Genomic DNA, 14,750 nt, shown 5'->3' on the forward strand with positions numbered 1-14,750 from the left:
GGTCTCACCAGGGCAGAGTAGAGGGGAAGGAGAACCTCTCTCGACCTACTAACTACCCCCCTTCTAATACACCCCAGGATGCCATTGGCCTTCTTGGCCACAAGGGCACAGTGCTGGCTCATGGTCATCCTGCTGTCCACCAGGACCCCCAGGTCCCTTTCCCCTACACTGCTCTCTAATAGGTCATTCCCCAACCTGTACTGGAACCTGGGGTTGTTCCTGCCCAGATGCAAGACTCTACATTTACCCTTGTTATATTTCATTAAATTTTTCCTCGCCCAACTCTCCAGCCTGTCCAGATCTCGCTGGATGGCAGCACAGCCCTCTGGCGTGTCAGCCACTCCTCCCAGCTTGGTGTCATCAGCAAAATCATATACGTAAAGAATTAATATTTGGAAGAGAACATGGAAGTGAAGACTATTATTTTGTTCTAGTTAGGATTATGATAGATGGTCTTTTAACGTACATCCCTTTCAAAAATTTTCTTGTACCACTGTGTAACATACAGCTTTTCAGGAATACAGTTTTTCTTTTTTTGATCAATGGGTAGAGGCCTCAATTTGATAGTTCAAGATAATACTAATAAATCCTGTTACTGGCACTAGCAATAATACATTGAATAAATATTCAGTGAATATTCCATACAGCACTCACAAGCTGTATAAGGAATTAATAGATGCATATCTTGATACATAAGTGCCAGACAACATTATCAGAAAGTTTCAAATTCTATATTGTCCACAGCTGTGACATACAAAGTCATAGTTCTAAATTCAGGTATTGGAAGATCTGGGATGTGTGTAAATATAAATAATTTAAATAGCTAATGGGCCCCACACTGTGGCTGCATCTGATTCTGACTTTTTCTCCATTGTAATCTCTCTCCTTTTTCTCTGTCATTGTTCCTGATTCTCATCATAGCAAATGGGAATTTGAGTATTTTTTACTTTATGTCTTTACAAATATTTGGTGCACTTGCTTTGGTTCAAAGTTTTGATAGAACATGATGGGCGTAGGAGCAGATCCTAACTTGCAGTAACTCAGAATATGCAAGGTGCTGGGAGGACTGAATTTCAGAAGTTCCCAGTGCCTCCTGGCACTGCCACATCAACTGGTTCTTTCAGAGTTGTGATTTACCAGCCCACTCCTCTTCAACAAAACTGCAGGATAACTGATTTTAGTTTTCTGTATGACAGAATGGAGGACCATACAGAATAGGAGACAATGTCCTCATGCTGGGCTCTCAGCACAATCCTGTAGCAAAGAGGAAGAATACAACTACAGCTAGAAATTCATGTATAATGCAGAAGTGTGTAACACTGCCAGTCCTGCCTGATGAAGTCTTTTACTTTTGATATATTTAACAGAATGTTTACGAATTTCAGATGGTTAATGAAGGAGCCACATAAATTAATGGAAAGCTAAAGACCATATTTTATGACAAAAAGTTCAAACAGTTCAGTCTTTTTATGTGTTTTAGAATAAGTTTAAGAGATAACTTTGATTATAGTTAGTAAAAACATTTGTAAGGAAAAACTGTCAGAGATTAAAGTATTTTTCACTGAAGGATAAAAAAGATGTAAAGGTGGGCAAATTCAGTTCAGTGAGCAGGTACAGTTTTGCATTGTGCAGTCAATGAATCCCTACAGAACAGAAGGTGGGAGGTTTACATCTCTCTGTGTCTTCACTGCAAAACTGTGTCTCATTCATATTGTGTCGAAAATGAGCTAATGATGGCATCTAGAGTGTGTGCTGGATGATAAAACACCTAATTGTCCTGCTTTGGATTACATCTGTCTGTCGGAACTCTCTGTCTTTGACCTACTGCAACTTAAATGTTTGCCTACTGTTGAGCAACCTGCTGAAATGAGATCCAGCTGAGAGAAATGTGAGATGTGGATCCTGAACTTGTTTGAAAATCTTTGCCTTTTGTCTTCATAAGACTAGATGGCGTGGAGTTCATTTCCAAAACTGTTTCTGAATGTTCAAGTGCTAGATTTATGCATATGGTCCATTCATATGATAAGTCTGCTTTTTCACATTCAAGTCAGAGATAAAACTACTGTTGGCTTCAGCAGGAATAAAATCATACATTAAACTGGGAAATAAATTTTTATTAACATTCAAAATGTTTTCTCTTTTTCCTTTTCTTTCTTACAGAGGATGTGTTTCTTTTAGAGACAGATAACCCCAGAACAACACTTGTGTATGGAATTTTTACAACATCAAGGTAAATGAGGAGATTTGAAAAAAATGACCTTTCTGAACTGCCCAGTTTTCTACATGAAAACCGAAAGTGATGGTTTGTGGTCAAGGCTGTTCTGTGCAATTTTGTATGTCTGCGGTGGCCATCGTTTGCAGGAGTAACAGTCTAAGCATCATTACTGAGACATACCCATATTAGAGCACTGCTGCTTGGAGCAGACTGCTCCCTGACACACTGTCAGCTGGCACTGGGAAAACGTTTCCGTGGGGGGCCACATGTTACCGTCAGCAGCGGAAAGCTAAATGACTTCAACACAGTGAACTCATGTGGCATCTGAGAGCACTTAACACCTCCTGAAGGACATCCAGCACCCCGAAGGATCAAACCGGGAATTCTTACATGAGTTCATACAAATCATTTCCAGTCTCTCAGCTGGCAGATGATCGCACAGATGGCAAATAACCCATGTCAACTTCAGTTGGCTACAAAAAGACAAGCTGATATAGCATTTGATCACCTCCTTGCAGTCTTAAGCTCCCCATTATCAGTCTGTAGTATTCACTTACTGTCCAGTTTAGAAAGCATTCAGTAATCTGCCAAGGGCAGTGGAAGTACCAGGTATGGCTTACTATGCTGAAACTCTCCACAAAGATAAACCAACAGGTGGACCAACAGACTCTGCCAGCTTTAATTTTATTTTTTTTACTTTTCTCTTCCCCTCACCACAGCAGAGTTACTGCTTACTGATTTCTGATATGCTATCCTGTGTTCTTTAGCTGTTGTTACTTACCTTCAAAGAGGTCTTTTTGTTTGTTTTAAAATTTAATTTCATTTCTATGATCAAATTAGCAATTAATTTAACTTCTTACTAGTAATTCCTTTAATGGAAATTTCCAGTAAAGGAATCCTTGTGCAAAAAAAATATTTTTCCCCAATAAACCTTTCTGTCTTTTTTCATGTGGATCCAAGGATCTGCTTTCTCAATTGTGTGAACCAGCCAGGAAAATATGATTTTATGATATTTAATTGGTGAAAAGAGAATGCCATAACTTGTAAACATCTGGTGCTGTCTACATTTTATTATTCCTACTGCACAAAAAGAGAAAATGCTGAGGTTATGTTTAGCAGTAAAACCACACTTACGATTAGGTTGTGGATGCAACATGCCTGAACTGGAAACACTTTACCTAATTCTCCTGGTATTCCTGCAGTGGAAATGAGGTTTGAATCACAGGACCATATAAGGTGACAACAAAGAAAAAACTTCACATTTTCCTGGCTATCAAACTCTTTTCTCTCTCTATTGAAGTTTTTACACTCATGCATTTCTGTTATCATGAACCACATGGTCTATGCTTGCTTTCTCTTTGCTTGACTATAGATTGTGCGTGTTACCTAGTTAAATACAGCAATCCTAATTATTTTTACTCCTTAGCAATTCACTTATCTTCAGTTCTGTAGACCTCCAACTTATAACAGCAGCAAGAGAGAAACGTCCAAGCAAATAGTAACTATTAGTACTTTTATCTAAACCATACAGAAGGAAACCAAGTAATATTGAAGCAAATTATTTTGGAAGCATAATCTGCTGTAAATCTAAAATAAAACATCTGGAAAGATTAAATACATTTCTTAAAACCTATTAATACCTACTAAAATTTCCACTAAAATACCATAATCAGTCTAAAGGGTTCCTCCTGCTAATCCATATATAGCTGAGAGCAAGATGGATCACACTTTCCTTGTTTAGACGCTATGTCTAATGTTTTCAGCTTGTTTCTGGAGTGTTTTTTTCTCTTTCAATTGAAAACAGAGAGTCACTTGGATTATCTTCATACTACAGTTAACATCAGACAGACTTCAGACTGTCCGGAATTTCCACTTTGTTAAGATAAATATCCCAAACCTCACGTGAAGTGAAGGAAAAAAAAAAAAGGAGTTAATTAACTTCGGTCAGCTTTAGCATCACTCTGGAAATTATTTTCCTGGTGTGCTAATCATCATGAGGTGATGGAGGCCACTCAGGGCTTGTGCTGGCTGAAGAGACATCTGAGACCACTATTGAACCCAGAGCAGTGGAAAAATATGCCCTTCTCATAGGTGACCCCCCAGGTTCTCCTCAGGAAGGATCAAACTTCAACCCTCTTGAAGGGGTCTTTGTAAGACCAGTTTTGTGGGTGGGTTTGAGGACTGTATAGGAGCAGTTCCTTTAAAGCCACAACCTGTCCCCATTTTGCTTAGAAAAGCTGCCAAAGGATTGTAATAATCTAGCTAATTGTAATTCTGCTGGATGTTTTGATTAATATTTTAGCCATGTATTTTAGGAGGCTCATGGAGGTCTTGTGGTTAATAGGGAGTTCTGGAAACCTGTGCTGAGCTTGGCAGTACAAAGTTTATAAAACTCTTGTCTCACTGAAGTCAGCAATATTTTTGCCATTGATTTAACTGAGGGCAGATTATATTTCTTTTATATTTAACATTAGGAAATTTTCTTATTCCGCCTGTAGGGTGGTACCTTCCTCTCTCTTTTTTTTCAGTTCACTGTTCAAAAAGGTTCTAGGTCTTAAGGAGTAACAGTGTATATCGGAAAGCTAGATTAGTTGATTTCAAATGTATTAAATCCATGCTACAGAAGCATTAAATTGTATTCAATATATTATTTTAGAGGTATCTTTCATCACTGGGCCATGCAAAATGATGGAAAAGCTATACAAAAGTTGGTACGTTGCAATACTTTTTCCTACTGTCTTCCAGCTCCATATTTAAAGGCTCAGCTGTGTGTGTGTATCATCTATCAGACATCCAGACCGTGTTCAATGGGCCATTTGCACACAAGGAGGGCCCAAACCACCAGCTGATTCCATATCAGGGCAGAATTCCATACCCACGACCTGGCACTGTAAGTATGAAGATGTTTATGCAGGCTTGCCAATTACTTGTCTCTGTTTAATACATAAATAAATATTATTTATCCTAAGAGAATGGACTATACGTGACTATGACGCTTAGTTACTGTTCAGAACAGTTTTATTTGCTTTGCGGCTTGCCATACAAATCACGTAGTACCTGGAAATCTTCTAGAAAGAAGCAAAATGCTAATAACTCTTGCTGTTTCTGCTGAAAACGTTGCAAGAATTATTTCATTAGATGGCAGTCATATGTTTGCATGTGCATTTACATTTTGTGTGTATGTTTGAACAGAAGACAGTTGTAATAAATAAGTATACAAAGACAGCGTTGTGTGTTCTGCAGTCTGGAACCAAACATCTCTAAGTCTGTCTTCAGTCTGTATGAATTTTCCATAATTCTGTAAAGTTTTGCAGCTCTACTGGGTTACTTGGAAGATGTAGTAGGAGAGCAAGGCTTCTGGGACTTGCCATTTGACTAGGTCTAATACCCTGTCAGGCACTGAATCTTAGAAGAGAGACCTTGAAATAGATGAGTTTTCATGCCTACCAGTTCATAGCAGTCCTCCTTGTTAAGAATGCCTTTTGTATGCCTTGAAAAGTTTTCGGACTTTCTTTCACTGCATCATGGGTAGTAATAATCTTCCAATAAATTCTGTACACCTTTAGAGCTATCTCTGTTTCCAGGTTTTACAAAAATGTCCCGTGAAAGATTTTAAACAAAATTTTTAATCACCTTGGTGATTAAAAAATGGTGTATATGAATTGCTGTTGATGCACTTTTGTCTTTACTTATTTACTTATTTCCACTATTCTTAATTTAGATATAGCAGAAGTATGAAGTCTAATCTTTCTAGCTTTAATGAAGAATATATGAACTATCCCTAGAATCTTCTCTAAATCCATATTTGCTAAATGAAGTATGATAGCATGGAATTTTATTGACTCCTATGGAGTCTTCTTACAATCTCTTAAGTATCAGAATTAAATAAGTATGCACAGAATCATAGATCATCTCTCAACAATGTAGCTATGATTTTTTTTTAGATTAACACTTGGCTGCTTTTTCATTTATCACTGGAAATTGAATTTTATTTTAATTTTGAAAGTCACTGCAAGAACCCTTAGCCGTGTTAATGTTTCAGTCATATTCATCTTGGTGCTGTAGATCGTTCTCTGTCATACACTAATGCACAAATACATGGAATAGCTCTCCTTGTTCACACAATTTTTCATGACATTTTAGTGCAGTTAATACTGGCTAAAAGATTTAGGAGTTCATGTTCCCAGATCTCTAGAATTAGCTAATCAATACCTGATATTCCGCTAAGGTTTAATGCTTTGCAATTAATTCATACAGCTCTAATCTCATGAATTCACTGATTCTTTAAGCTTAAACTTTGCAAAAAATAGAAAATAAATGGTCCATTTAAACAGGAAGTTTCATGCTCTTGTGACTAGTCACATTTCACAGTTTCTTGCTGCTCTAGAATATTGTATTTGCATGTGTTTCCTCAACCACTGGCATGTTATTCTTGGTTCACCTCATGGAGCCTTATGAGGTATTCCAGATGGGCCTAAAGAACTTGGACAGCACAAGGGAAAGGGAAAAAGAAAATTGAGATCTGGATTTAACATGATGACAGAAATTATCTCCATTTTTCAGATATGCCAGTGAGCTCTGAATTTGAAGATAAATTCTTAGATCGTACCTCACACAAAAAATAAAGCCAAAAGAGATTCTTTTAAGATGATTATTGCTGGTTTTCTGATCATTCGCTCTTCTATGCTTCCTGACAATTCAGTCACAACACAATATCTTAAAGGTATATTTTCTAAGCTGGGACCTGTTTGGCTTCACTTTTATTTCACTGTCAAAAAGTACCACCTTTAAATGCATGACACAAACTTTATTTTTCACTTATGTCAAAGCATCTGTAAAATCAGGACATGGGGATTTTTTTTCTGCTCGGAATTTGTGTTCAGAGGTTGACTTTGAATAGCCATGCTTGCAGACTGTGGAGCATGAGACTCTTTCCCCTGGAATGCAGGTGTTTTGCAACTTCTGGGGTGCTGGACTACACAGGGTTGCCTTTTTATATGACTTGAAAATTCCTACTTTACAGTTGCCTAAAGAGATATTCATACTAAACCTCTGGGCAGAAATGAATGTTCATTGTGTTGGAGTACGTTGAATAAGCAGTGAAAATACTTAGATGTAGTTTCAGTAGGATTAAGTAAAGCAATATGTTCATTTGGCCATAATCAGCTCCACAGTGTTTGGCTGCCCTTCAGTAAGTACTTTTTTTATTATTATTATCATTTCTCCACAAGCAAAACTTACTTATGGAAAAAGAAAGGGGAAAAAATTACATAATTGGCATCTTGCTACTAAATTCAGTGATGTTTGAGGATAGTTTCCATTTTTCAGCGTTTACAGAAATAGTTTTTGTACCTACACATGTTAGGGAATATGCTGTAAAGAATTCTGTTTCTCTCTGCAACCTAACTGCGTGGTGATCAACTGTGAACTTAATTATGGTGCAGCCAAGTCCTTGAATGAGGTGTGAAGGATACACATTCAATCCCTCCAGGAAAGAGGGAGCTTATAGGGTTCTTCAGTAACATCTTTTGCTCTTCATTGGTTTACATGGGAGATAGCAAAAGAATTAATTGATTAAAGATGTTTGTCAAGGCTTTGCTCAGAACAACAATATAATGTAAGTTTTTAGGGTCATACTGGGGTGAACTATAGCACAGACATTTTTTTCAGGAAGTCAAAGGCAAAGGTCTTATGATCTCCAAGTCAAGAATGCAAGGACAGAAAGTACCAGAGAAAGTCTTCTTTTCACTGAGCTGGGCGGGACAGGAAAGTGTAGTTTGAACTGCTCATGAAACAGAATCTCTGTGGAGAGGAACTGGGGTCTGGCAGGCCACTACCAAGTAGAATATTCTTGCCAATAGCCTACAAATTTATGAAGACAGTTCTTTTATCAGAATTTGTTGCTAATCTTAGCAGATAGTTCCACACATTTCCTGGAAGACTGGATGGAGGTGCCATAGAGGGAAAGAGTAGAGCAAACAAGATGATCAGATTTCAATTTTGTGAGGACCTAGAGGGCTATCATGTAGTGTCATTTCTAACAAGAATGAAACCAAAACCCTCAGGATAAATAAGAGTGCAGAAGAATTAATTGTCAAGGATGCCAGATGGGAAAAGAGACCTATACCTGAGCTGAGTTCTGGTTCTTCTTCCTGAAAGTAACTATTCCAAAGCAGTTTCTTTTAAAGAATTCCTACTAGAGCTATTCTACTTTGTATAAATAATTAAATCTTAATTGAGACAGAAGACAATTCTAAAGCCTGGGATTAGGATGCAGTCCCATCTCTACTTTGTTCCTGGTATTGCCCAATGAATAGTTTATTATGTGCAGAAGATGGAACAGCTTTTAGCAGCAAGGGTAGAACATGCATTCCTGCCTTCTGGTTAGAGGGATCCCCTGGGAGGTGAAGACCCAGATTCTAACATTTGCTCACATCAGGTAGGCTGAACACATGACTCATGTACCCACAGCGAGTTTCCTAGTCTCTCAGAGTGTGATTCATTTTATGTAATTTTAGCCATCTAAAAGCAGGGTATCCAGTCTGAATTACTGACTACAGGGGAAACCTATATGGCTAACTAAGAATAAATGCCTGACTTGGAGACAGTAGAAGTCAGGTGAGGTAAATCTCTCCCTAAGCTACTAGCTATTTTTATGTCTGGTTTTGACCAGAAATTCCATCCTAGACGTAAGAATGGTCCTCATCAAAATAGACAAGTTTCCATTAAATGCTACATATTGAACAAATCAACATTTTCCAACTGGAAAAATATTGTGTTGAAATATTTCTGAATAGCTCCAATACTGCGAGGAGAGTTTCACAGCTCAGTAATCTGCTAAAGGGTAAAATGAAAGTTCAGGAGGCACAATAAGAAGTGTGGTAACGGTGGCTGAAAAAAAAGTAATGTAAATTAGCACAGGTACATCCAGAACATTGTACCAGTTACTGACATAGCTCCTGAATTTCTTCCCACAGTATTCTTTTAGTTTCACTCTCAGTAAGCACTTGAGCATTCTAAGATTGCTTTTATTTCCTCATGAGGTCCAGAATGCCTCAGGGCTGATTGTTTGGCTGGTTCTTCATTATATTTAAGGAGGCATCCAGAGTATTGAGTAACCTCTGCAGAGGGTAAAGTGTGAACAAGATCCTGTGAATGGTCAGCCTTCTCAGATGTAAATGAGTTGTCATGAGACTCCCTCATAAACTCCCTATCATTGTTTTTTTCAAATGAAGATGAGCCACAGGCTCTTTTAGAATTTCATAATCAACATAATGACTAGAAGGATATTGAACATATTACAGTTAATATCAGATTTCACCTTTTGCCTTTGTACTAAATCTCTAACTAACTGTCTGCAAAAGTTTGGTAGCTTTCCATACCAATTGCTCGGATTTTTTTTCAACAGGCAGTTGGGAACATAAAGAATGTGGAAATAGGTCCAGAAGTATGGATCTTTGCCATCAAGATGGGTTTTGAAAGTGCAAAAGTATGTTTGTGTTTGCTTTATCTGAACTGATGTGAGTTCAAAGCATAGCTATTCAAACACTTCATTCCCGTTGCTGGAACATAATTACTTTCAGTCAGAGTCTGAAGTGCTCTTTCGGGAACTTGCTTTGTCAACTATCTGTCAATATTTGTACATGACCTGGAGATGAAAACTCTCTGAAAGATGGTCAGTATTGTTAAGCCTTGCTGTGCATGTTTCTAACAGTGTCCAGGAGGAGCCTTCACACCTAATATGCGGACAACCAAAGAGTTTCCAGATGATGTTGTGACCTTCATCAGGAATCACCCGTTGATGTTTAATCCCATTTACCCAATACACAAGAGGCCATTAATCATCCGGATAGGAGCCGACTACAAATATACAAAGATTGCTGTGGATCGAGTGAATGCTGCTGATGGAAGATACCACGTCTTGTTTCTTGGAACAGGTAAGACAAATTTATCAATAGTCGTTTTCCCCCATTGCGTTATAATTTCCAATCAGCTCAGATCGGTCCATCTTCTAGCTTTCAGAAATGTTTGGTTAAACATATTTGCTGTCTAAAAAATGTCTATAGAAATTAAAAGATTATGTTCTTTTTATTGTCTGTGCATTTTTATGTTTCTTATAGACATCGATTATGTGCAAGAAATGCAATGTATTGATATGAATATTATTTGAGACAGCACTCAACACTAATGTATGTTGTATTTGATCTAAATTATTTTTCTCTAGAATATGGTTTTTCTGCAACATGATTCCACATTAGAATTTGATGCTCCCTAACATTAGTAAAAATACCAAAACCTGGCTTTGTATTGCTTTGTATGCTGTCATGATCATTATTTAATATATGCTATGTAAGCTACTTCTGAAGAAAAGCATAACCTGATCAGGATGTTACAAAGGCAGAAATAACAGCTCCACAGGGGAGAAAAAAAAAAAAAAAAAAAGAAAAAAAGAAAAAGAAGAGTAAAAATATGGAAATATTTAGCAGAAAAAAAGAAACAAATAGTTGGAGTCCTAGCAGTAGTGGACACAGAGAATTTGATCCAAGTATTCTAAAATAATTTCTGTCTAATATAACCTAAATTTTGTTTCTACTTATATCAAATTTGAATCTGGTGTTATGCTGTCTGCAGGGAACAGGTCAAGTGATTCTCATACTGCTCAGTTCTGATTTTTTAAAATATTCAGACATGAATCACACTTCTCTGATGGAAGCAGACAAGCAGAGTCGTGCTCTGGCTAGACCCTAGAATGCATTCACATCTGAAACTCCCGCTGGCTTAACAGGGCATTATAGGTTGATAGGCACAAAGGCTAATCTTTTTTTACTACAGATGGTTTCAAGTAGAACAAAGGAAAAGAACTCCAGGAGAACAAATATATCTCTGAACATCAGAAAATAATTACAGAAATGGCTTGCACTGCTTTTATGCTTCACTTATTATTGGGGTCCTGGTTGTTTTCTGCTTGTACAATAACCGTGTCTGCCAGCAAACTCACATAGGGCTGGGAATAACCATCCTGTTATAATAGATTTAGGAAGCCGGTGCTAAAAATTCTCTCAAGAATGTCAGGCTTCTATAAGGGCAGGATTAAAAGGAACTCTCTTCACTTGTTTCAGGAAAACCTCCCCAGCTATCAAAATCAGCAGGGTGCCCTTGTGCCTAAGAAGACAAGCTGCATACTGTGCTGTCTTAGCAGGAGTATATCTAGCCAGCAGGCTGCTGGAAGGGGTTCTTCCCCTGTATTAAGGTCCTGTCAGGAGTACCATGTCCACTTGTGCGCTCCCCAGTACAAGGAAAACATTGACCTAGTGGAACAAGATGAGCTGAGAGACTGTAGCCTGTAATGTATGAGAGGAGGCTGGGAGAATTGGGTTTCTTCAGAGGAAGCTAAGGGGAGACCTTAGTGCTGCTGGCACCTCTCTAATGGGACAGTACAACTCGCTAATGGGAATAAATAGATCTGGACTCCTCTCAAGGTACTTGGTGTCAGGGTGAGAGACAATGGACATGAGTTGCAACGTAGGACATCGCAAGGGCCCAGAGAGGTTGTGAATTCTCCTTTACACAATCATAGAATAGTCTTCTTCCTCAGAGACTCAAAGGGTTCAAAAGCCCGACACAGCCCCAGGCAACCTGCTTTGGTTGGACCTGCTTTGAGCGGGAGGCTGGACCAGATCAGCTCTCAGGCCACCTTCCAGCCTACAGGCTTCTGCAGTTCAATGAAAGGAAATGGGAAAACAGAAATGCTTCGTTCATATTCTTGTGTCAATTACCAGGTCACCATCTACTGTACTGTGAATGCTTAGTGTACTGTGAGGCATAGTCAAGGTAGGAGAATCTCAGGCTAATGAATTACATTAGGAATTCCATCAATTTTTGATCTGGGTGGTTTTGCTTTATTGGTTGGCAGTTGCTAAATGATTTTTAAGTTGTTCTTGACCATCTTTCTAATTATATTTGCAGAGTCATTGGAAACTACCAGATTAAGTTAATTAGGATAGGCCTTTCTTCTTGGAGTGAGGGTTCTTTTCCCCCCCTCTCTAACATGTAACCACATTTTCTTTTTACTTTATTTAATGCAGCTACAGTTCTTGACTTTGGGACCCTTTAGGGTCATTTTCCTCCTTTCCTACAAAAGTGAAGAGTCTTTGTACACTATCGAAGAAATATAAGAAGTATTAATAGATATTGTCCCTACTACTGTTATACAACTCCACAAGAACTCCTAGTAAAAGAGAAGGTTTGCTTTTCTATTAGCTTTCTTCCTTGCCAAATCTCTATGTTTAGCCAGAGTAATAGCTTGGTAGACTAATACAGATCTTTCAAATGAATGTTTTATAGCAGAGCCATTGTTTTAAAATGTTCTCTAAATATCTAATGTTAATTGGAGGAAAATTCTACTACAGATTAGTGGAAAAGATAAGTTTCCAACCAATATAGGATTCTTAATGTAGTAGTGATAGTTAATACTGGAAATGTACTGAAAATTTGAAATGTGCATGAAAATGCACAATACTGATGTTTAGCATTTCCATAATTCTGCAAGAGATAAATACAGTTCCTTTCATTTTATAATTTGATTAGCTCCTGGCTTTTTCAGTGTGGTCTCACTCATACACCTGTTACTAGTTAGAAGCATTAACATACTTCAACTTGTTCTTATGTTTTGCTAATCCTCTTCTGTGTGTCAGCACAGGGTCCATTATGGGATAAATACGTGAACTGCAGCTCTTAATACTTTATATTCATTGCTTTATCTTCTGTGTTACACTGGAGACAAGGATAATTGTCTGCTTTCTAGTTAGTTGGAGGGGAGGCATTATTCTCCCTGAGAAGGGCACGGGACATTAATAGCTTCCAAGATCTTCCTCAGAAGAAACTGGCACAATGTAAGTTACTGCGTTTCTCAGCCCTTTTAAATAAAAGTGATCAAGTTTCAGCCACTGAGAGGAGAAACTTTCTTTCTTTATTCTCTGCTTTCTGTGAGACTCCAGAGGATTCGATAGAGATATTAACTGTCAAAAAGAATGCTGAGGGGATTTGCTTTGGTGTCAGTTCGTCCCAGCAAATGCAAAAACCACATTGTATAGGAGAATTTCATGTGATAATTTCCTTGGGAGCCTGGAGCCCCACAGCCAGAGACAATGGGACTTGACACCTGGTGACAATTATACTCAGCTTGGATGATGAGTTACTGCTGCTGAACTGAGATGTTGCCAGCTATGTCTGTCACTGTCAGTGACCTGTCTCATGCTTGAAATTGGAGTGTTTTATGTCTTGCCAGATGCAGAGCACAGAAAATGTTTAGCTTTGCCTCTCTTCCTCCTCTATAGCCTCAGTAATAAATCAGTTCCTGAATGCAAGTGAAGAATAACAGAAGTAGAAAGCTCCAAGAACCCCAGTGGTTTTCATCGTGTCACCATGGCATGGGAGGGTGTAGGCAGCTGTGTAATTTTTTCACATTAGTGTGAACTAAACTTAGTGTTTGCTTTACACCCCCAAACAAAAGTGCTGAGCTGCTCACAGAGGCTGATCTATGCTCAGAGTTAATATGTTGCTTTTCTTCCTTGCTCGCCTACATTGCTAACAAAATAAATTCCAGGGACAGACATTGTTCTTGCAGCATTCCACCCACTTTTCAAATTATAACCGTCTTCTATTTTCCCTATGCTTTTCAACCTGAATACTCCCAAAGCACTTAACAAAACTTGCTGGTTTTGTTAAGTCCACTCAAAGGGATCTCTTGACCCCCCTCTGAAATGAGTTGATTTAGAGCGAGGAGCAAGTCTTTATTAATAAAGAGCAGTGCTACAAGAAAAGGGTGCTGTATGCGTCATCTTCCCGAACAGAAACCCAAGGGACAACTTACTTGCATATAATGTAATCACTCATCGGCATATTTGACAAGGGTGGTGCTGATAATACCTTTTCCCTGTGCAATGAGTAATAACATAAGCAGTTAGGGAATTTGGGGTTAGAGTTCTGCTTCACTTATCCCATTTCTATGGTAGGCTGGGACTCAGTCCTGAAGTTTTTGATTCACCCTAGACTTTTACTGTAATTACGTTACTTATTTCGGTTATGTCTAAAGAACCCAATCTTTTGACATTTTCCATTTATCCTTTGGTAGGTTGTTTTCCATCCGAGTTTTAAGAACAGCAGTAAAACAGCATGAGAACATTTTCCTGAGATTAATATTTATTTATTAAGCATGCCACCTACTGCTTGCAGTACGAAAGCCTTCGGTCAAAGTACACGCAGATTGCACAACTGAAAGATTATGCATGGGATTTTTTATTGCTCTTGGTGTTATGAAAATATTTAAATGTCTGGGTCAAACTTGGGTGCATTAAACAGCCACAGGCACCAATAGGATTTTTTTCAGCTCCTTGCTATCAAGATAGGATATATTTTTGTGTAAAGAGATCTAAGTTCCTGTCATGAAAAGACACTTCAGGCTTCAATGTTGCTTATTCAGATGATTAATGTGGGCCACATGCATCTGATGTGGCATGAGGTTCATCGATGTTTT

At 38.2% G+C, this 14,750-nt stretch overlaps 1 protein-coding gene across 1 annotated transcript in view; it reads left to right on the forward strand.

Annotated features, from left to right (window-relative positions):
- The window catches only part of SEMA3C (semaphorin 3C), a 124,605-nt gene that overhangs the window by 89,382 nt on the left and 20,473 nt on the right, over window positions 1-14,750 (forward strand). The window contains exons 10-12 of the mRNA XM_065627898.1: window positions 2,161-2,230; window positions 4,961-5,105; window positions 9,930-10,152. Coding sequence (XP_065483970.1) covers window positions 2,161-2,230; window positions 4,961-5,105; window positions 9,930-10,152 — 438 coding nt within the window. The remainder of the gene's footprint in view (window positions 1-2,160; window positions 2,231-4,960; window positions 5,106-9,929; window positions 10,153-14,750) is intronic.

Source organism: Caloenas nicobarica, chromosome 1 (genome assembly GCF_036013445.1).
Source record: "Caloenas nicobarica isolate bCalNic1 chromosome 1, bCalNic1.hap1, whole genome shotgun sequence".
In the NCBI taxonomy this organism is placed as follows: Eukaryota; Metazoa; Chordata; class Aves; order Columbiformes; family Columbidae; genus Caloenas; species Caloenas nicobarica.